A 23,568-nucleotide genomic window follows, 5' to 3' on the forward strand; every position below is an offset into this window, starting at 1 on the left:
AAAAATACGAGAAAACCCCATAAAAATAACCCAAAATACCTCAAAATCACCCCAGAATCCCCAGCAGGAGCTGGACGACCTGGCCAGGGAGGGTGAGGGACCCAAAATCATCCAAAATTAACTCAAAATTATGTCAAGATGGAAAAAAACACCAAAAAAACGATAAAAAACCCCATAAAAATAACCCAAAATACCCTAAAATTACCCCAAAATCACCCCAAAATCCCCAGCAGGAGCTGGACGACCTGGCCAGGGAGGGGGAGGGACCCAAAATCCCCTGAAATTGACCCAAAATCATCTCAAAATTGAGAAAAGCAGCAAAAAAATGCAAAAAAACACCATAAAAATACCCCAAAATTATTTCAAAATGGAGAAAAACACCAAAAAACTATAAAAATAACCCAAAATATCCCAAAATCACCCCAAAATCCCCAGCAGGAGCTGCATGACCTGGCCAGGGAGGGGGAGGGACCCAAAATCAGCCAAAATTAACCCAAAATTGGCTCAAAATGGATAGAAGCGGCAAAAAGTGCCAGTAAACTCCGTAAAAATGCCCCAAAATCACCCCAAAATCACCCCAGCTGTGCCCCAGGTGTGTTTCAGGTACCCTCAGGTATCCCCAGGTGTGCCCCAGGTGTGTCCCAGGTGTGTCCCAGCCCCCCCAGGTATCCCCAGGTGTGTCCCAGGTGTGCCCCAGGTGTGTTTCAGGTACCCTCAGGTATCCCCAGGTGTGCCCCAGGTGTGTCCCAGGTGTGTCCCAGCCCCCCCAGGTATCCCCAGGTGTGTCCCAGGTATCCCCAGGTGCCCCCAGGTGTGTTTCAGGTGTCCCCAGCCCCCCCAGGTAACCCAGGTGAGTTTCAGGTGTCCTCAGGTGTCCCAGGTGTGTTCCAGCCCCCTCCAGGTAACCCAGGTGTGCCCCAGGTGCCCCAGGTGTGCCCCAGCTGACCCCCAGGTGCGTTTCAGGTACCCCCAGGTGTATTTCAGGTGTCCCCAGCCCCCCCAGGTGTGTTTCAGGTGCCCCCAGGTGTGATTCAGGTGTCCCCAGCCCCTCCAGGTGCCCCCCAGGTGTGTCTCAGGTGTGTCTCAGGCCCCCCAGGTGACCCCCAGGTGTGATTCAGGTGTGCCCCAGGTAACTCTCAGGTGCCCCCCAGGTGTGCCCAGCTGACCCAGGTGCCCCCCAGGTGTGTTTCAGGTGTGCCCCAGGTGACCCAGGTGTGTTTCAGGTGCCCCCAGGTGTGTCTCAGCCCCCCCCAGGTGACCCCCAGGTGCCCCCAGGTGTGTCCCAGGTGCCCCCAGGTGTGTCCCAGGTGCCCCCAGGTGACCCAGGTGTGTTTCAGGTAACCCAGGTGTGTCTCAGGTGTGTCCCAGGTATCCCCAGGTGCCCCCCAGGTGTGATTCAGGTGCCCCCCAGGTGTATTTCAGGTGTCCCCAGCCCCCCCAGGTAACCCCGGTGACCCAGGTGTGTTTCAGGTGTGTCCCAGGTGTGTCCCAGGTGTGTCTCAGGTGTGTCCCAGGTGTGACCCAGGTGTGTCTCAGGTGTGTCTCAGGCCCCCCAGGTGACCCCCAGGTACCCCAGGTGTGCCCCAGGTGACCCCCAGGTGTGATTCAGGTGCCCCCAGGTGTATTTCAGATGTCCCCAGCCCCCCCAGGTGCCCCCAGGTAACTCTCAGGTGTGTCCCAGGTGTGCCCCAGGTAACCCAGGTGTGTCTCAGGTGTCCCCAGCCCCCCCAGGTGCCCCCCAGGTGTGTCTCAGCCCCCCCAGGTAACTCTCAGGTGTGTCCCAGGTGCCCCCAGGTGTGTTGCAGGTGCCCCCAGGTAACTCTCAGGTGTGTTTCAGGTGTGCCCAGGTACCCCCCAGGTGTGCCCCCCAGGTGCCCCCAGGTAACTCTCAGGTGTGTCCCCAGCCCCCCCAGGTGACCCCCAGGTGTGTTGCAGGTGTGTCTCAGGTGTCCCCAGCCCCCCCAGGTGCCCCCAGGTGTGTTGCAGGTGCCCCCAGGTAACTCTCAGGTGTGCCCCAGGTGTGCCCAGGTACCCCCCAGGTGTGCCCCCCAGGTGCCCCCAGGTAACTCTCAGGTGTGTCCCCAGCCCCCCCAGGTGACCCCCAGGTGTGTTGCAGGTGTGTCTCAGGTGTGTCCCCAGCCCCCCAGGTGACCCCCAGGTGTGTTGCAGGTGTGTCTCAGGTGTGTCCCCAGCCCCCCAGGTGACCCCCAGGTGTGTTGCAGGTGTGTCTCAGGTGTGTCCCCAGCCCCCCAGGTGACCCCCAGGTGTGTTGCAGGTGTGTCTCAGGTGTGTCCCCAGCCCCCCAGGTGACCCCCAGGTGTGTTGCAGGTGTGTCTCAGGTGTCCCCAGCCCCCCAGGTGACCCCCAGGTGTGTTGCAGGTGTGTCTCAGGTGTCCCCAGCCCCCCAGGTGACCCCCAGGTGTGTTGCAGGTGTGTCTCAGGTGTCCCCAGCCCCCCAGGTGACCCCCAGGTGTGTTGCAGGTGTGTCTCAGGTGCCCCCCAGGTGCCCCCAGGTGACCCAGGTGTGTTGCAGGTGCGCTGCCCATGGAGGAGCTGCTGCAGCGTTACCGCGGCGCCTTCGCCGACTCCGACTGCGACTCCGCCCCCGGCGCCAGCAGCACCCGCTCAGGTGAGAGAGTGTGTACCTGCACAGGTGAGTGTGTGTGCCTGTACAGGTGAGGCTGTACCTGCACAGGTGTGCCTGTACCCGCTCAGGTGAGAGAGTGTGTACCTGCACAGGTGAGAGAGTGTGTGTGCCTGCTCAGGTGTGTCTGTGTACCTGCACAGGTGAGACTGTACCTGCACAGGTGTGTGTGTGTGCCTGCTCAGGTGAGCCTGTACCTGCACAGGTGAGAATGTACCTGCACAGGTGAGACTGTACCTGCACAGGTGAGAGTGTATGCCTGCTCAGGTGAGAGAGTGTGTACCTGTACAGGTGAGAGAGTGTGTGTGCCTGTACAGGTGTGTCTGTGTGCCTGCTCAGGTGAGCCTGTACCTGCTCAGGTGAGAGAGTGTGTACCTGTACAGGTGAGTGTGTGTGCCTGTACCCGCTCAGGTGTGCCTGTACCTGTACAGGTGTGTCCGTGTACCTGCACAGGTGAGACTGTACCTGCACAGGTGTGTCTGTGTGCCTGCTCAGGTGAGACTGTACCTGTACAGGTGTGTCCGTGTACCTGCACAGGTGAGACTGTACCTGCACAGGTGTGTGTGTGTGCCTGCTCAGGTGAGCCTGTACCTGTACAGGTGAGTGTTACCTGCACAGGTGTGTGTGTGTACCTGCTCAGGTGAGAGAGTGTGTACCTGTACAGGTGTGTCTGTGTGCCTGCTCAGGTGAGAGAGTGTGTACCTGCACAGGTGAGGCTGTACCTGCTCAGGTGTGTCTGTGTGCCTGCTCAGGTGAGACTGTACCTGTACAGGTGAGACTGTACCTGCTCAGGTGAGACTGTACCTGTACAGGTGAGACTGTACCTGCACAGGTGTGTCTGTGTGCCTGCTCAGGTGAGCCTGTACCTGCACAGGTGTGCCTGTACCTGTACAGGTGAGAGTGTGTACCCGCTCAGGTGAGACTGTACCTGTACAGGTGAGACTGTACCTGTACAGGTGAGACTGTACCTGTACAGGTGAGAGAGTGTGTGCCTGCTCAGGTGTGTGTGTACCTGCTCAGGTGTCTGTGTACCTGCACAGGTGAGAGTGTACCTGTACAGGTGAGACTGTACCTGTACAGGTGAGAGTGTGTGTACCCGCTCAGGTGTGTCTGTACCCGCTCAGGTGAGACTGTACCTGTACAGGTGAGCCTGTACCTGTACAGGTGAGAGTGTGTGTACCCACTCAGGTGAGCCTGTACCCGCTCAGGTGAGACTGTACCTGTACAGGTGAGAGAGTGTGTGTGCCTGCTCAGGTGTGCCTGTACCCGCTCAGGTGAGACTGTACCTGCACAGGTGAGAGTATGTGTGACTGTACAGGTGAGAGAGTGTGTGTGCCTGCTCAGGTGGGACTGTACTGTACAGGTGTGTCTGTACCTGTACAGGTGAGAGTGTGTACGCACTTAGGTGAGCCTGTACCTGTACAGGTGAGAGTGTGTGTACCCGCTCAGGTGTGCCTGTACCCGCTCAGGTGAGCCTGTACCTGTACAGGTGAGAGTGTGTACCTGCACAGGTGTGTCTGTACTCGCTCAGGTGTGTGTGTACCTGTACAGGTGAGGGTGTTACCTGTACAGGTGTGTGTGTGTGCCTGCTCAGGTGAGGGTGTTACCTGCACAGGTGAGAGTGTTACCTGCACAGGTGTGTCTCTGTACCTGCTCAGGTGTGTCTGTGTACCTGCACAGGTGAGACTGTACCCGCTCAGGTGAGACTGTGTACCTGCACAGGTGTGTGTGTGTACCCGCTCAGGTGAGCCTGGGTACCTGTACGGGTGTGTCAGTGTACCTCTACAGGTGAGATTGTACCTGCTCAGGTGAGAGTGTGGCTGTACAGGTGTGTGTGTGCCTGTACCCACTCAGGTGAGTCACACCTGTACAGGTGAGGAGTCTGTGTATCTGCTCAGGTGTGTCTGTGTACTTGTACAGGTGTGTGTGTGCCTGCTCAGGTGAGAGTGTACCTGTACAGGTGAGTCTGTGTGCCCTCTCAGCTGTGCTCTAGCCCCTCCCCAGGTGCGCGTGCACCTGCCCTGAGCTCACCTGTCCCCCCAGGTGTGCTCTAACCCCCCCCAGGTGTGTCTGTACCTGCCCAGGTGTGCTCTAACCCCCCCAGGTGTGTCTGTACCTGCCCAGGTGTGCTCTAACCCCCCCCAGGTGTGCTCTAACCCCCCCCAGGTGTGTCTGTACCTGCCCAGGTGTGCTCTAACCCTGCCCAGGTGTGTCTGTACCTGCCCAGGTGTGCCCTAAACCCCCCCAGGTGTGCTCTAACCCCCCCAGGTGTGCTCCAACCCTGCCCAGGTGTGCTCTAACCCTGCCCAGGTGTGTCTGTACCTGCCCAGGTGTGTCTGTACCTGCCCAGGTGTGCCCTAAACCCCCCCAGGTGTGCTCTAACCCCCCCAGGTGTGCTCCAACCCTGCCCAGGTGTGTCTGTACCTGCCCAGGTGTGCTCTAACCCCCCCAGGTGTGTCTGTACCTGCCCGGGTGTGTCTGTACCTGCCCAGGTGGGCTCTAACCCCCCCCAGGTGTGTCTGTACCTGCCCAGGTGGGCTCTAACCCCCCCCAGGTGCGCTCTAGCCCCTGTCCAGGTGCGCGCGCACCTGCCCTGAGCTCACCTGTCCCCCCAGGTGTGCTCTAACCCCCCCAGGTGCGCTCTAACCCCCCCAGGTGTGCTCTAACCCCCCCCAGGTGTGCTCTAACCCCCCCCAGGTGCGCGCACACCTGCCCTGAGCTCACCTGTCCCCCCAGACTCACCTGGCGGCGACAGCGAGGAGGAGGAGGAGGAGGAAGACGACGACGACGACGACGACGAGGACGAGGCCGACGACGAGGAGGAGGAGGAGGAGGCCGAGGGGGGGCAGGAGGGCGGGGCCGGGCCGCCAGGTGAGCCCGGCGGGGGCGCGGCCCCGCCCGTACCTGCCCAGGTGAGCCCCGCCCCCGCCCCGCCCGCCGGCCCCGCCCCCAAGAAGGAGATCAGCGACATCGCGGCGGCGGCCGAGAGCCTGCAGCCCAAGGGGTACACGCTGGCCACCACGCAGGTGAGCTCACCTGAGATACACCTGAGATACACCTGGGCACACCTGGGCACAGGGAGCCTGCAGCCCAAGGGGTACACGCTGGCCACCACGCAGGTGAGCTCACCTGAGATACACCTGAGGGGGTAAAACACACCTGGGATACACCTGGGGGGGTAAAACACACCTGGGATACACCTGAGATACACCTGGGCACACCTGGGATACACCTGGGCACAGGGAGCCTGCAGCCCAAGGGGTACACGCTGGCCACCACGCAGGTGAGCTCACCTGGGCACACCTGGGGGGGTAAAACACACCTGAGGTACACCTGGGCACACCTGGGATACACCTGGGCACAGAGAGCCTGCAGCCCAAGGGGTACACCTTGGCAACCACGCAGGTGAGCGCACCTGGGATACACCTGGGCACACCTGAGGGGGTTAAACACACCTGGGGTACACCTGAGATACACCTGGGCACACCTGGGATACACCTGGGCACATAGAGCCTGCAGCCCAAGGGGTACACGCTGGCCACCACGCAGGTGAGCTCACCTGAAATACACTTGGGGGGGTAAAACACACCTGGGATACACCTGGGCACAGGGAGCCTGCAGCCCAAGGGGTACACCTTGGCAACCACGCAGGTGAGCTCACCTGAGATACACCTGAGGGAGTAAAACACACCTGGGATACACCTGGGATACACCTGAGAGTGTAAAACACACCTGGGCACAGAGAGCCTGCAGCCCAAGGGGTACACCTTGGCAACCACGCAGGTGAGCGCACCTGGGCACACCTGAGATACACCTGAGATACACCTGGGGGGGTTAAACACACCTGGGATACACCTGGGCACACCTGGGCACACCTGAGATACACGTGGGTGCAGCTGACGTACACCTGGCGGGGTTAAGCACACCTGAGTACATCCGAGATACACCTGTGTAATTACCTGTGCAGGATTACCTGTGCAGAGTTACCTGTGCAGTTACCTGTGCAGTTACCTGTGCAGGGTTATGTGGGTAGAGTTACCTGTGCTCAACCTGATTGGCTGAGGTTCCTGAGCCAGGTGTGTGCAGGTGAGGGGCACCTGTGCCTCACCTGGGCCTGACTCACCTGTGTCTGACTCACCTGTGCCTGACTCACCTGTGCCTGACTCACCTGTGCCTGACTCACCTGTGACTCACCTGTGCCTGACTCACCTGTGCCTGACTCACCTGTGCCTGACTCACCTGTGCCTGACTCACCTGTGTGTGACTCACCTGTGCCTGACTCACCTGTGTGTGCCTCACCTGTGCCTGTCTCACCTGTGCCTGACTCACCTGTGTGTGACTCACCTGTGCCTGACTCACCTGTGCCTCACCTGTGCCTGACTCACCTGTGTGTGACTCACCTGTGCCTGACTCACCTGTGACTCACCTGTGTCTGACTCACCTGTGTGTGACTCACCTGTGCCTGACTCACCTGTGCCTAACTCACCTGTGCCTCACCTGTGTCTGACTCACCTGTGCCTAACTCACCTGTGCCTGACTCACCTGTGCCTAACTCACCTGTGCCTGACTCACCTGTGCCTAACTCACCTGTGCCTAACTCACCTGTGTGTGACTCACCTGTGCCTAACTCACCTGTGCCTAACTCACCTGTGTGTGACTCACCTGTGCCTGACTCACCTGTGCCTAACTCACCTGTGCCTAACTCACCTGTGCCTAACTCACCTGTGTGTGACTCACCTGTGCCTGACTCACCTGTGCCTAACTCACCTGTGCATAACTCACCTGTGCCTCTCCTGTGTCTGACTCACCTGTGCCTGACTCACCTGTGCCTGACTTACCTGTGTCTGACTCACCTGAGAGTCACCTGTGCCTGACTCACCTGTGCCTGACTTACCTGTGCCTGACTCACCTGTGAGTCACCTGTGCCTGACTCACCTGTGCCTGACTCACCTGTGCCTGACTCACCTGTGCCTGACTCACCTGTGAGTCACCTGTGCCTGACTCACCTGTGTGTGACTCACCTGTGACTCACCTGGGGCTGACTCTCCTGGGGCTGACTCACCTGTACCTGACTTATCTGTGACTTACCTGTGACTTCGGGGGGTTACCTGTGCCTCACCTGTCTCACCTGTGCAGGTGAAGACGCCGATCCCTCACCTGTCGAGGGGCACTCTCCGGGAGTGCCAGCACATGGGGCTGGACTGGGGATGGGGGTTACCTGTGACACACCTGGCAGGGTTACCTGTGCCTCACCTGGGGGTACCTGTGGCACACCTGGGGTTACCTGTGACACACCTGGCAGGGTTACCTGTGACACACCTGGGGGTACCTGTGGCACACCTGTGACTTTGGGGGTTATCTGTGCCTCACCTGTCTTACCTGTGCAGGTGAAGACGCCGATCCCTCACCTGTTGAGGGGCACCTTGAGGGAGTGCCAGCACATGGGGCTGGACTGGGGGTCTGGGGTTACCTGTGCCTCACCTGGCGGGGTTTGTGACTCACCTGTGCCTCACCTGTCTCACCTGCGCAGGTGAAGACGCCGATCCCTCACCTGCTGCGCGGCACCCTGCGCGAGTACCAGCACATCGGGCTGGACTGGGGGTTTAGGGTTACCTGTGACTCACCTGGGGTTACCTGTGTCTCACCTGGGGTTTACCTGTGCAGGTGAAGACGCCGATCCCTCACCTGCTGCGCGGCACGCTGCGCGAGTACCAGCACATCGGGCTGGACTGGCTGGTCACCATGTACGAGAAGAAGCTGAACGGGATCCTGGCCGACGAGATGGGGCTGGGCAAAACCATCCAGACGATCTCGCTGCTGGCTCACCTGGCCTGCGAGAAAGGTAACGCACCTGTGTGACACACCTGGGGGTGATAACACACACCTGAGAGTGATAACACACACACCTGGGCTGGGCAAAACCATCCAGACCATCTCCCTGCTGGCTCACCTGGCCTGCGAGAAAGGTAACGCACCTGGGATACACCTGGGATACACCTGAGAGTCATAATGTACACCTGGGATACACCTGGGAGTGATAGCACACACACCTGGGCTGGGCAAAACCATCCAGACCATCTCGCTGCTGGCTCACCTGGCCTGCGAGAAAGGTAACGCACCTGTGTGACACACCTGGGCACACCTGGGCACACCTGAGAGTGCTAACACGCACACCTGGGCTGGGCAAAACCATCCAGACGATATCCCTGCTGGCTCACCTGGCCTGCGAGAAAGGTAACACACCTGTGTGACACACCTGGGCACACCTGAGAGCGATAACAGACACCTGGGAGTGATAACACACACCTGGGAGTCATAATGTACACCTGGGATACACCTGGGAGTGCTAACACACACCTGAGAATGATAACACACACACCTGGGAGTGATAACACACACCTGAGCACAGCTGGGCACACCTGTGTGACACACCTGGCACACCTGAGAGCGCAGCTTCTTGTCCTTTACCTGTCTCACGTGTCTCAGCTGTCTCACCTGTGCAGGCAGCTGGGGTCCGCACCTGAGCCCCTTCAGGGGGGTTCCCAGGACTCACCTGAGCCCTTTCCCAGGTGTCTCACCTGTGTCTCACCTGTCTCACCTGCGCAGGCAGCTGGGGCCCGCACTTGAGCCCAGTTTCTTGTCCTTTACCTGTTTCCCTGTGTCTCACCTGTCTCACCTGTGTCTCACCTGTGCAAGCAGCTGGAGCCCGCACCTGGTCCCTTTCCCAGGTGTCTCACCTGTCTCACCTGTCTCTCACCTGTCTCTCACCTGTCTCTCACCTGTCTCACCTGTCTTACCTGTCTCTCACCTGTCCCTCAGCTGTCTCACCTGTCTCACCTGTCTCTCACCTGTCTCACCTGTCTCTCACCTGTCTCACCTGTCCCTCACCTCTCTCACCTGTCTCTCACCTGTCCCTCAGCTGTCTCACCTGTCTCACCTGTCTCTCACCTGTCTCACCTGTCTCTCACCTGTCTCACCTGTCCCTCACCTCTCTCACCTGTCTCTCACCTGTCCCTCACCTGTCTCTCACCTGTCTCACCTGTCTCTCACCTGTCTCTCACCTGTCTCACCTGTCTCTCACCTGTCCCTCACCTGTCTCTCACCTGTCTCACCTGTCTCACCTGTCTCTCACCTGTCTCACCTGTCTCACCTGTCTCTCACCTGTCTCACCTGCGCAGGTAGCTGGGGCCCGCACCTGATCATCGTGCCCACGTCGGTGATGCTGAACTGGGAGATGGAGCTCAAGCGCTGGTGCCCCGGCTTCAAGATCCTCACCTACTACGGCGCGCAGAAGGAGCGGCGCCTCAAGAGACAGGTGAGCGCACCTGGGCACACCTGGGGATACACCTGGGGGGGATTATAGTACACAAGAGACAGGTGAGCGCACCTGGGCACACCTGGGGATACACCTGGGGGGGATTATAGTACACAAGAGACAGGTGAGCGCACCTGGGCACACCTGGGCACACCTGGGCACACCTGGGGGGGATTATCGTGTATAACACACAGGTGAGCGCACCTGGGCACACCTGGGTACATACCTGGGGGGATTATAGTGTGTAACAGACAGGTGAGCGCACCTGGGTACACCTGAGGGCACCTGGGCACACCTGGGGGGGATTATAGTGTGTAACAGACAGGTGAGCGCACCTGGGTGCACCTGGGGATACACCTGGGGGGGATTTTAGTGTATAACAGACAGGTGAGCGCACCTGGGCACACCTGGGCACACCTGGGCACACCTGGGGGGGATTACAGTACACAAGAGACAGGTGAGCGCACCTGGGCACACCTGGGCGCACCTGGGGGGGATTATAGTGTATAACAGACAGGTGAGCGCACCTGGGCACACCTGAGCGTACCTGGGCACACACCTGGGCACACCTGGGGGGGATTACAGTACACAAGAGACAGGTGAGCGCACCTGGGCACACCTGGGCACACCTGGGGGGGGTTATAGTGTTTAACAGACAGGTGAGCGCACCTGGGCACACCTGGGCACACCTGAGGGCACCTGGGGGGGATTTTAGTGTTCAAGAGACAGGTGAGCGCACCTGGGCACACCTGGGCACACCTGGGCACACCTGGGCTGGTTTAAGGCAGTTTTTCATGGGGATTTTGGCTCACCTGTCTCACCTGTCTCACCTGTCCCACCTGTGTCAGGGCTGGACGAAGCCGAACGCGTTCCACGTGTGCATCACCTCGTACAAGCTGGTGCTGCACACCTGGGCACACCTGGGCTATTTTAAAAAGACTTTTTTTGAGGTTTTAAGGCCATTTTTCATGGGGATTTTGGCTCACCTGTGTTACCTGTCTCACCTGTCAGGGCTGGACGAAGCCCAACGCGTTCCACGTGTGCATCACCTCGTACAAGCTGGTGCTGCAGGACCACCAGGCGTTCCGCAGGAAGAACTGGAAGTACCTGATCCTGGACGAGGCGCAGAACATCAAGAACTTCAAATCCCAGCGCTGGCAGTCCCTGCTCAACTTCAACAGGTGAGGGGGCGCACCTGGGCACACCTGGGCTCACCTGGGACACACCTGGGGTACACCTGAGTTAGGTCAGGTACACCTGAGCTAGGCATTGGGCTCACCTGTGTTACCTGGGCACACCTGGGCACACCTGGGACACACCTGAGCACAGCTGGGGCACACCTGGGACACACCTGGGCACAGCTGGGATACACCTGAGCTGGGTGGTGGGCTCACCTGTGTTACCTGGGCACACCTGGGACACACCTGGGCACACCTGGGGTACACCTGAGTTTGATTGGATACACCTGGGCTGGGTGCTGGGCTCACCTGTGTTACCTGGGCACACCTGGGATTACCCTGGGCACACCTGGGGCACACCTGGGGTACACCTGAGTTAGCTGGGGTACACCTGAGTTTCACTGGATACACCTGAGCTGGGTGCTGGGCTCACCTGTGTTACCTGAGCACACCTGGGCTCACCTGGGCACATCTGGGACACACCTGAGTTAGGTCGGGTACACTTGAGCTAGGTGTTGGGCTCACCTGTGTTACCTGGGCACACCTGGGCATGCCTGGAACATACCTGGGGTGCAACTGGGATACACCTGAGTTAGCTGGGATACACCTGGGGTAGGTGCTAGACACACCTGAGTTATCTCGGCACACCTGGGATTCACCTGGGACACACCTGAGTTACCTGGGATTCACCTGAGCTGGGTGATGGGCTCACCTGTGTTACCTGGGCACACCTGGGGCACACCTGGGGCACACCTGGGGTACACCTGAGTTAGCTGGGGTACACCTGAGTTAGCTGGGATACACCTGAGCTGGGTGCTGGGCTCACCTGTGTTACCTGGGCACACCTGGGATTACCCTGGGCACACCTGGGACACACCTGAGATACACTTACCTGTGTGTACCTGTCCGTGCACACCCACACCTGTCCGTACCTGCCCTTACCTGTGCGTACCTGTCTCAGGTGTCCTACCTGCTCCTGCCTCTCTCACCTGTCTGGCCTTGTCTCACCTGTCCGTTCGCACCTTGCTTTTCTCACCTGTCCGTGCCTGCCTTGCTGGTTTGTACCTGTGACATCTGTGGTGCGCACCTGTCTCACCTGCCTTACCTGTGTCACCTGTCTCTCACCTGTATCACCTGTATCTCACCTGTGTCACCTGTATCTCACCTGTGCCACCTGTGTCTCACCTGTGCCACCTGTGTCTCACCTGTGTCACCTGTATCTCACCTGTGTCACCTGTATCTCACCCGTTACCTGTCTCACCTGTATCACCTGTATCTCACCTGTGTCACCTGTATCTCACCTGTGCTACCTGTCTCACCTGTGTCACCTCTCACCTGTGCTACCTGTATCTCACCTGTGTCACCTCTCACCTGTGTCACCTGTATCTCACCTGTGTCACCTGTATCTCACCTGTGCTACCTGTATCTCACCTGTGCCACCTGTCTCATTTCTGTTTCTTGTGCATACCTGTCTCATCTGCTTTACCTGTATTATCTGTCTCACCTGTCTCTCACCTGTCTTACCTTTCTCTTGCCTGCTTCTCACCTGTCTTACTAGTCTTTACTTGTCCTTACCTGTCTCACCTGTATCTCGCCTCCCACCTGTCTCTCACCTGTCTGTCACCTGTTTCTTACCTGTCTCTCACCTCTCTCACCTGCCTCTTGCCTGTCTCACCTGTGTCTCACCTGTCTCACCTGTCTCTCACCTGTCTCACCTGTGTCTCACCTGTCTCACCTGTTCACACCTGTGTTACCTGTCTCGTCTGTTCACACCTGTTCACACCTGCAGCCAGCGGCGGCTGCTGCTGACGGGCACGCCGCTGCAGAACTCGCTGATGGAGCTGTGCTGTGCCCTCACCTGTCTGTACCTGTCTGTACCTGTCTGTACCTGTCTGTACTTGTCTGTACCTGTGTTATCTCTGTACCTGTCTCACCTGTCTCACCTGTTCACACCTGTTCACACCTGCAGCCAGCGGCGGCTGCTGCTGACGGGCACGCCGCTGCAGAACTCGCTGATGGAGCTGTGCTGTGCCCTCACCTGTCTGTACCTGTCTGTACCTGTCTGTACCTGTGTTACCCATGTTACCTGTGTTACCCATGTTACCTGTGTTACCTGTCTCACCTGTCTCACCTGTTCACACCTGTTCACACCTGTAGCCAGCGGCGGCTGCTGCTGACGGGCACGCCGCTGCAGAACTCGCTGATGGAGCTGTGGTCGCTGATGCATTTCCTGATGCCCAGCGTGTTCCAGTCGCACCGCGAGTTCCGCGAGTGGTTCCACAACCCCCTGACGGGCATGATCGAGGGCAGCCAGGAGTACAACGAGAGCCTCGTCAAACGGCTCCACAAGGTACACCTGGGCACACCTGGGGACAGGTGTGACACACCTGGGGACAGGTACACACACCTGGGAATGAATGGGTTAACATGGGGCTACACTGGGTCACACCTGGGCATGATGGAGGGCAGCCAGGAGTACAACGAGAGTTTGGTCAAGAGGCTGCACAAGGTACACCTGGGCACACCTGGGCACACCTGGGGACAGGTGTGACACACCTGGGAATGGATACACACACCTGGGAACGAATGGGTTAACATGGGGTTACACTGGGTCACACCTGGGCATGATGGAGGGCAGCCAGGAGTACAACGAGAGTTTGGTCAAGAGGCTGCACAAGGTACACCTGGGCACACCTGGGCACACCTGGATACAGGTGTGATACACCTGGATACACCTGGGATACACTGGGTACATTGGGAATACACGGGACACACCTGGGCACACCTGAGTGGCATGATGGAGGGCAGCCAGGAGTACAGCGAGAGCCTGGGGAAGAGACTGCACAAGGTAACGCACCTGGGCACACCTGGGCACAGGTGTGAGACACCTGGGCACACGTGGGATACACTGGGTTACACTGAGGTACACTGGGTTACATTGGGTATGCATGGGACACACCTGGGCACACCTGGGCACACCTGGGAATGGACACACGCACCTGGGAATGGTTACACACCTGGGTTACATTGGCTATCCATGGGACACACCTGGGCACACCTGGGCACGATGGAGGGCAGCCAGGAGTACAACGAGAGCCTCGTCAAGAGACTGCACAAGGTAACGCACCTGGGCACAGGTGTGAGACACCTGGATACACCTGGGAATGGACACACACACCTGGGAACAGCTGGGATACACTGGGTTACAATGGGAATACACGGGACGCACCTGGGCACACCTGGATACACCTGGGAATGGATACACACACCTGGATACACCTGGGAATGGATACACACACCTGGATACACCTGGGAATGGATACACACACCTGGATACACCTGGGATACACTGGGTTACACTGAGCTACACTGGGTTACACTGGGAATCCATGGGACACACCTGGGCACACCTGGGAATGGACACACGCACCTGGGAATGGTTACACACCTGGGTTACATTGGCTATCCATGGGACACACCTGGGCACACCTGGGCACGATGGAGGGCAGCCAGGAGTACAGCGAGAGCCTCGTCAAGAGACTGCACAAGGTAACGCACCTGGGCACAGGTGTGAGACACCTGGATACACCTGGGAATGGACACACACACCTGGGAACAGCTGGGATACACTGGGTTACAATGGGAATACACGGGACACACCTGGGCACACCTGTCTGGCGTGATGGAGGGCAGCCAGGAGTACAGCGAGAGCCTGGGGTAGAGACTGCACAAGGTAACGCACCTGGGCACACCTGGGCACACCTGGGCACACCTGGGATACACTGGGATACACTGGGTTACATCGGGTATCCATGGGACACACCTGGGCACACCTGGGCACACCTGCCCGGCGTGATGGAGGGCAGCCAGGAGTACAGCGAGAGCCTCGTCGAGAGACTGCACAAGGTAACGCACCTGGGCACACCTGGGCACACCTGGGATCTATGGGGACACACCTGGGCACACCTGGGACCTGTGGGGACACACTTGGAGTACGTTGGGGCACACCTGGGACACACACAGACACAGCTGGACACACCTGGGCACACCCAGGGCACACCTGGTGCACACAGACACACCTGTGCACACTTGGGACCTATGGGAACACACTTGGGGCACACCTGGGCACACCTGGGACACCCAGGGCACACCTGGGACGCAGCTGGGCACGCACAGACACACCTGGGCACACTTGGGACCCACACAGACACACCTGAGACACACCTGGATACACTTGGACACACCTGGGACACACTTGGGCACACCTGGGACCCACACAGACACACCTGGGACGCACCTGCATACACCTGGGCACACCTGGGACCCACACAGACACACCTGGGACACACACAGACACACCTGGGTACACCTGGGGCACACCTGGATACACCTGGGACACACCTGGGGCACACCTGGGCACACCTGAGTCACACACAGACACACCTGGGCACACCTGGGGCACACCTGGATACACCTGGGACACACTTGGGGCACACCTGGGCACACCTGAGTCACACACAGACACACCTGGGCACACCTGGGGCACACAGACACACCTGGGCACACCTGGGACCTATGGGAACACAACTGGGGCACACCCAGGGGGCACACCCAGGGCACACCTGAGTCACACACAGACACACCTGAGGCACACAGACACACCTGGGCACACCTGGGACCCACACAGACACACCTGGGCACATTTGGGATCTATCGGGACACACCTGGAACACACGGGACACACCTGGGCACACCTGGGGCACACAGAGACACACTTGGGCACGTGTGGGACCTATGGGGACACACCTGGGGCACACTTGGGGCACACCCGGGGCACACCCGTGCCCAGGTGCGCCCCCTGAGCGGCGTGTGGCGGCGCAGGTGCTGCGGCCGTTCCTGCTGCGCCGCCTCAAGGTGGACGTGGAGAAGCAGATGCCCAAGAAGTACGAGCACGTGCTCAGGTGCCGCCTGTCCAAGCGCCAGCGCTTCCTCTACGACGACTTCATGGGCCAGGCCAGGTGAGCGGGCACACCTGGGCGCACCTGGGCACACCTGGGCACGCCCGGGAGCCCAGAATTGCTAAAAATCCCCTTTCTAAAGGAGAACTTTATCAAATTTTGGGTAAATCCACTCAAAATTTACCCATTTAAGGTCTTTGATGGTGTTACAAGCCAGGCCAGGTGAGCGGGCACACCTGGGCGCACCTGGGCACACCTGGGCACGCCCGGGAGCCCAAATTCCCAGGATTCCCATGAAATTGTACCTGAATTTAATGGAATTTTATATAAATCCACTCAAAATTCACCTGTGTAGGGTCTCTGATGATGTCACAGGCCCAGCCAGGTGAGGGGCACACCTGGGCACACCTGGGCACACCCAAGAGCCCGAAATTCCCAAAATTCCCCTTTTTTTAACAATCTTTTGCGAAATTCTGCCCAAATTCTGCCAAGATTTACCTGTTTGAGCACCAGAGGTTCATTTCTGATGATGTCACAGGCCAGGCCAGGTGAGGGGCACACCTGGGCACGCCCGGGAGCCCGAAATCCCCAAAATTCCCCTTTTTAAAGGAAAATTTTATCAAATTTTGGGTAAATCCACCCAAAATTTACCCGTTTAAGGTCTTTGGTGGTGTTACAAGCCAGGCCAGGTGAGGGGCACACCTGGGCGCACCTGGGCACACCTGGGCACGCCCGGGAGCCCAAAATTGCTAAAAATCCCCTTTTTAAAGGAGAACTTTATCAAATTTTGGGTAAATCCACCCAAAATTTACCCGTTTAAGGTCTTTGATGGTGTTACAAGCCAGGCCAGGTGAGGAGCACACCTGGGCACACCTGGGCACGCCCGGGAGCCAAAATTCCCAGGATTCCCATGAAATTGTACCTGAATTTAATGGAATTTTATATAAATCCACTCAAAATTCACCTGTGTAGGGTCTCTGATGATGTCACAGGCCCAGCCAGGTGAGCGGGCACACCTGGGCACACCTGGGCACGCCCGGGAGCCCGAAATTGCCAAAAATCCCCTTTCTAAAGGAAAACTTTATCAAATTTTGGGTAAATCCACCCAAAATTTACCCGTTTAAGGTCTTTGATGGTGTTACAAGCCAGGCCAGGTGAGGAGCACACCTGGGCGCACCTGGGCACACCTGGGCACGCCCGGGAGCCCAAAATTCTCAAAAATCCCCTTTTTAAAGCAAAACTTTGTCAAATTCTGCCCAAATTTACCTGTTTGAGCACTAGAGGTTCATTTCTGATGACATCACGGGCCAGGCCAGGTGAGGAGCACACCTGGGCACACCTGAGCACACCTGGGCGCACCCAGGAGCCCGAAATTCCCCAAATTCCCCTTTTTTAAGCAAAATTTTATCAAATTTTGTCAAAGTTGTGCCCAAATTTACCTGTTTGAGCACCAGAGGTTCATTTCTGATGATGTCATGGGCCAGGCCAGGTGAGCGGCGCACCTGGGCACACCTGGGCACACCTGGGCACGTCCAGGAGCCCAAAATTGCCAAAAATCCCCTTTTTTAGCAAAATTTTACCAAATTTTGCCAAAATTGTGCCCAAATTTACCTGTTTGAGCACCACAGGTTGGTCTCTGATGATGTCACATGTCAGGCCAGGTGAGGAGCACACCTGGGCACACCTGGGCACACCTGGGCACGCCCGGGAGCCCGGAATTCCCAAAATTCCCCTTTTTAAAGCAAAATTTTATCAAATTTTGCCAAAATTGTGTCCAAATTTACCTGTTTGAGCACCACAGGTTGGTCTCTGATGATGTCACGGGTCAGGCCAGGTGAGGGGCACACCTGGGCACACCTGGGCACACCTGGGCACACCTGGAATCTCTGAACTCCCCTGGGACCCCAAAAAACACCTCAAGTTCTTTCCCAAAACCCTCAAAATTCCCAATTTTTCTTGCCCTATTTCTGTCGGATTTCTCCGAGGTTTTTCCTCTTCACTTTCAGGTGCCCCCAGGTGAGCTCAGGTGAGCTCAGGTAACCTCAGGTGTGCTCAGGTGCCCCCAGCTGGTTCCTGTGTTTCTTTTTTTATCCCCAAGGCCACTTTGGACCTCAAATTTCCCCCTTAAATCCCCAAAATTCCCCTTTAAATCCCTCATAAATCTCTCAGGTGATCCCAGGTGATCTCAGGTGTCTCCAGGTGAGCTCAGGTGCCCCCCAGGTGACCCCGTGTCCCGTTTCCAGCACCAAGGCCACCCTGGATCCCCAAATTCTCCCTTTAAATCCCCAAAATTCCTCTTTCAATCCCTCATAAGTGTCTCAGGTGAGCTCAGGTGACCCCAGGTGAGCTGAGGTGATCTCAGGTGAGCTCAGGTGACCCCCCAGGTGACGTCTCTGTCCCGTTTCCAGCACCAAGGCCACTTCGGACCCTCAAATTTCCCCTTTAAATCCCCAAAATTTCCTCTTTAAATCCCCAAAATTCCCTTTGAAGTCCTTCCCGAATCTCTCAGGTGAGCTCAGGTAACTCCAGGTGCCCCCAGGTGAGCTCAGGTGCGCCCAGGTGAGCTCAGGTGAACCCCAGGTGAGCTCAGGTGTGCCCAGGTGAGCTCAGGTGACATCTCTGTCCCGTTTCCAGTGCCAAGGCCACCCTGGGTCCCCAAATTCCCCTTTAAATCCCCAAAATTCCCCTTTAAATCCCTCGTAAGTGTCTCAGGTGAGCTCAGGTGACCCCAGGTGAGCTCAGGTGACCCCCAGGTGAGCTCAGGTGAGCTCAGGTAACCCCCAGGTGAGCTCAGGTAACCCCAGGTGATCTCAGGTACCCCCAGGTGAGCTCAGGTGACCCCCAGGTGACATCTCTGTCCCGTTTCCAGCACCAAGGCTGCTTTGGACCCCCAAAATTCTCTTTTAAATCCCCAAAATTCCCCTTTAAATCCCCAAAATTCTCCTTTAAATCCCTCCCAAATCTCTCAGGTGAGCTCAGGTGCCCCCAGGTGAGCTCAGGTGACTCCTGTCTCTCTTTTTTCATCCCTAAGGCCACTTTGAACCCCAAAATTTCCCATTAAATGCCCAAAGTTCCCCTTTAAATCCCTCCCAAATGTCTCAGGTGACCCCCAGGTGATCCCAGGTGAGCTCAGGTGCCCTCAGGTGAGCTCAGGTGCCCCCAGGTGGTTCCTGTGTCTCTTTGTTTATCCCCAAAGCCACTTTAGACCCCAAAATTCCCCTTTAAATCCCCAAAATTCCTCTTTCAATCTCTCCCAAATCTCTCAGGTGAGCTCAGGTAACTCCAGGTGTCCCCAGGTGAGCTCAGGTAACTCCAGGTGTCCCCAGGTGGTTCCCGTGTCTCTTTTTATCTCCGAATTTCCCCTTTAAATCCCCAAAATTCTCTTTTCAATCCCTCCCAAACTGCTCTGGATTGCTCAGGTGAGCTCAGGTAACCCCCAGGTGAGCTCAGGTGCCCCCAGGTGATCTCAGGTGCCCCCCAGGTGAGCTCAGGTGTCTCCAGGTGAGCTCAGGTGATCTCAGGTGCCCCCCAGGTGACCCCGTGTCCCGTTTCCAGCACCAAGGCCACCCTGGACCCCCAAATTTCCCCTTTAAATCCCCAAAATTCCCCTTTAAATCCCTCCCAAATCTCTCAGGTGAGCTCAGGTGACCCCAGGTGAGCTCAGGTGACCCCAGGTGCTCTCAGGTGACTCCTGTCTCTCTTTTTTCATCCCTAAGACCACTTTGAATCCCAAAATTTCCCATTAAATGCCCAAAGTTCCCCTTTAAATCCCTCCCAAATCTCTCAGGTGAGCTCAGGTGCCCCCAGGTGAGCTCAGGTGACTCCTGTCTCTCTTTTTTCATCCCTAAGGCCACTTTGAATCCCAAAATTTCCCATTAAATGCCCAAAGTTCCCCTTTAAATCCCTCCCAAATCTCTCAGGTGAGCTCAGGTGCGCCCAGGTGCCCCCCAGGTGCTCTCAGGTGAGCTCAGGTGCCCCCGGGTGCTTCCTCTCTCTCTTTTTTTATCCCCAAGGCCACTTTAGACCCCAAATTTCCCTTTAAATCCCCGAAATTTCCCCTTTATATCTCAAAAATTCCCCTTTAAATCCCTTGTAAGTCTCTCAGGTGATCTCAGGTAACCCCCAGGTGATCTCAGGTGATCTCAGGTGTGCCCAGGTGAGCTCAGGTGTGACCCCGTGTCCCGTTTGCAGCACCAAGGCGACGCTGGCCAGCGGGCACTTCATGAGCGTGATCAACGTGCTGATGCAGCTGCGCAAGGTGTGCAACCACCCCGACCTGTTCGAGCCGCGCCCCGTCACCTCGCCGCTCGTCACACCTGGGCTGAGCCTGGGCGCGCCCGCGCTGGTGCTGCGCGCCCTGGAGCCACACCCCTTCCAGGTGAGAGAGACACACCTGGGACAGGTGAGACACACCTGGGTACGGATAGAGACAGGTGAGACACACCTGGGCACAGATAGAGACAGGTGAGACACACCTGGGACAGGTGAGACACACCTGGGTACAGATAGAGACAGGTGAGACACACCTGGGACAGGTGAGACACACCTGGGCTCAGCCTGGGCGCGCCCGCGCTGGTGCTGCGCGCCCTGGAGCCACACCCCTTTCAGGTGAGACACACCTGGGACAGGTGAGACACAGCTGGGAGAGGTGAGACACACCTGGGTACAGATAGAGACAGGTGAGACACACCTGGGCTGAGCCTGGGCGCGCCCGCGCTGGTGCTGCGCGCCCTGGAGCCGCACCCCTTCCAGGTGAGACACACCTGAGACAGGTGAGACACACCTGGGCTGAGCCTGGGCGCGCCCGCGCTGGTGCTGCGCGCCCTGGAGCCACACCCCTTCCAGGTGAGAGAGACACACCTGGGACAGGTGAGACAGGTCAGAGACACACCTGGGACAGGTGAGAGACACCTGGGTACGGATAGAGACAGGTGAGACACACCTGGGACAGGTGAGACACAGCTGGGACAGGTGAGACACACCTGGGACAGGTGAGACACGCCTGGATACAGATAGAAACAGGTGAGACACACCTGGGACAGGTGAGACACACCTGGGCTGAGCCTGGGCGCGCCCGCGCTGGTGCTGCGCGCCCTGGAGCCACACCCCTTCCAGGTGAGACACACCTGGGACAGGTGAGACACAGCTGGGACAGGTGAGAGACACACCTGAGGCAGGTGAGACACACCTGGGTACGGATAGAGACAGATGAGACACACCTGGGACAGGTGAGACACACCTGGATACAGATAGAGACAGGTGAGACACACCTGGGCTGAGCCTGGGCGCGCCCGCGCTGGTGCTGCGCGCCCTGGAGCCACACCCCTTCCAGGTGAGACACACCTGGGACAGGTGAGACACAGCTGGGACAGGTGAGAGACACACCTGAGGCAGGTGAGACACACCTGGGTACGGATAGAGACAGATGAGACACACCTGGGACAGGTGAGACACACCTGGGCTGAGCCTGGGCGCGCCCGCGCTGGTGCTGCGCGCCCTGGAGCCACACCCCTTCCAGGTGAGACACACCTGGGACAGGTGAGACACAGCTGGGACAGGTGAGAGACACACCTGAGGCAGGTGAGACACACCTGGGTACGGATAGAGACAGATGAGACACACCTGGGACAGGTGAGACACACCTGGGCTCAGCCTGGGCGCGCCCGCGCTGGTGCTGCGCGCCCTGGAGCCACACCCCTTCCAGGTGAGACACACACCTGGGACAGGTGAGACAGGTGAGACACACCTGGGACAGGTGAGAAACAGCTGAGACAGGTGAGACACAGCTGGGTACGGATAGAGACAGGTGAGACACACCTGGGCAGGTGAGACACAGCTGAGACAGGTGAGACACACCTGGGACAGGTGAGACACACCTGGGCAGGTGAGAGACACACCTGAGGCAGGTGAGACACACCTGGGTACGGATAGAGACAGGTGAGACACACCTGGGACAGGTGAGAGACAGGTCAGAGACACACCTGGGCTGAGCCTGGGCGCGCCCACGCTGGTGCTGCGCGCCCTGGAGCCGCACCCCTTCCAGGTGAGACACACCTGGGACAGGTGAGACACAGCTGGGCAGGTGAGACACACCTGGGACAGGTGAGACACACCTGGGCTCAGCCCGGGTGCGCCCGCGCTGGTGCTGCGCGCCCTGGAGCCACACCCGTTCCAGGTGAGAGAGACACAGCTGGGACAGGTGAGACACACCTGGGCACAGATAGAGACAGGTAAGACACACCTGGGACAGGTGAGACACACCTGGGTACAGATAGAGACAGGTGAGACACACCTGGACAGGTGAGACACACCTGGGTACAGATAGAGACAGGTGAGACACACCTGGACAGGTGAGATACACCTGGGCTGAGCCTGGGCGTGCCCGCGCTGGTGCTGCGCGCACTGGAGCCGCACCCCTTCCAGGTGAGACACACCTGGGACAGGTGAGAAACAGCTGGAGATGGGGTTTGGACCCTCCTGGAGAGATTTCTGAGCACTGGGAGGTGACTCAGGTGTCACTCGGGGTCACTCAGGTGTATCACAGGTCACTCAGGTGTCACTCGGGGTCACTCAGGTGTCACTCAGATGCCAGCCAGGTGTGTCCCCAGCAGGTGCACCTGTCCCCGTTCGAGCTGGTGGCCCTCGAGGCTCACCTGTCCCTGGGGTGTCACTCAGGTGTCACTCAGGTGTATCAGGTGTCACTCAGGTGTCACTCAGGTGTCACTCAGGTGTCACTCAGGTGTATCAGGTGTCACTCAGGTGTCACTCAGGTGTCACTCAGGTGTCACTCAGGTGTATCAGAGGTCACTCAGGTGTCACTCAGGTGTGTCCCCAGGTGTGAGCCAGGTGTGTCCCCAGCAGGTGCACCTGTCCTCATTGGAGCTGGTGTCCCTCGAGTCTCACCAGTCCCGGGGGGTGGGCACAGGTGACACAGGTGTCACTCAGGTGTCACTCAGGTGTATCAGGTGTCACTCAGGTGTATCAGAGGTCACTCAGATATATCAGAGGTCACTCAGGTGTATCAGGTGTCACTCAGGTGTCACTCAGGTGTCACTCAGGTGGCACAGCTGTCACTCAGGTGTGACCCAGGTGTGTCCCCAGCAGGTGCACCTGTCCCCGTTGGAGCTGGTGTCCCTGGAGGCTCACCTGTCCCTGGGGTGTCACTCAGGTGTATCAGGTGTCACTCAGGTGTGGCACAGGTGACACAGGTGTCACTCAGGTGTGTCAGAGGTCACTCAGGTGTGTCCCCGGATGTCACTCAGGTGTGTCCCCAGCAGGTGCACCTGTCCCCGTTCGAGCTGGTGGCCCTCGAGTCCCACCTGTCCCTGGGGGTGGGCACAGGTGACACAGGTGTCACTCAGGTGTCACTCAGGTGTGTCAGAGGTCACTCAGGTGTCACTTGGGTGTATCAGAGGTCACTCAGGTGTCACTCAGGTGTCACTCAGGTGACTCAGGTGTCACTCAGGTGACTCA

The 23,568-nt window shown here is 58.2% G+C and overlaps 1 protein-coding gene across 1 annotated transcript in view; it reads left to right on the forward strand.

Annotated features, from left to right (window-relative positions):
• Window positions 1-23,568, forward strand: part of SRCAP (Snf2 related CREBBP activator protein) — a 129,183-nt gene that overhangs the window by 42,414 nt on the left and 63,201 nt on the right. Inside the window, 9 exon segments of the mRNA XM_064401832.1 lie at window positions 311-462; window positions 2,533-2,629; window positions 5,381-5,670; window positions 8,309-8,486; window positions 9,823-9,959; window positions 10,971-11,140; window positions 13,295-13,487; window positions 16,019-16,155; window positions 20,287-20,473. Of these exon segments, the coding sequence (XP_064257902.1) occupies window positions 311-462; window positions 2,533-2,629; window positions 5,381-5,670; window positions 8,309-8,486; window positions 9,823-9,959; window positions 10,971-11,140; window positions 13,295-13,487; window positions 16,019-16,155; window positions 20,287-20,473 (1,541 nt within the window).

Source organism: Passer domesticus, chromosome 33, assembly GCF_036417665.1.
Source record: "Passer domesticus isolate bPasDom1 chromosome 33, bPasDom1.hap1, whole genome shotgun sequence".
Classification (NCBI taxonomy): Eukaryota; Metazoa; Chordata; class Aves; order Passeriformes; family Passeridae; genus Passer; species Passer domesticus.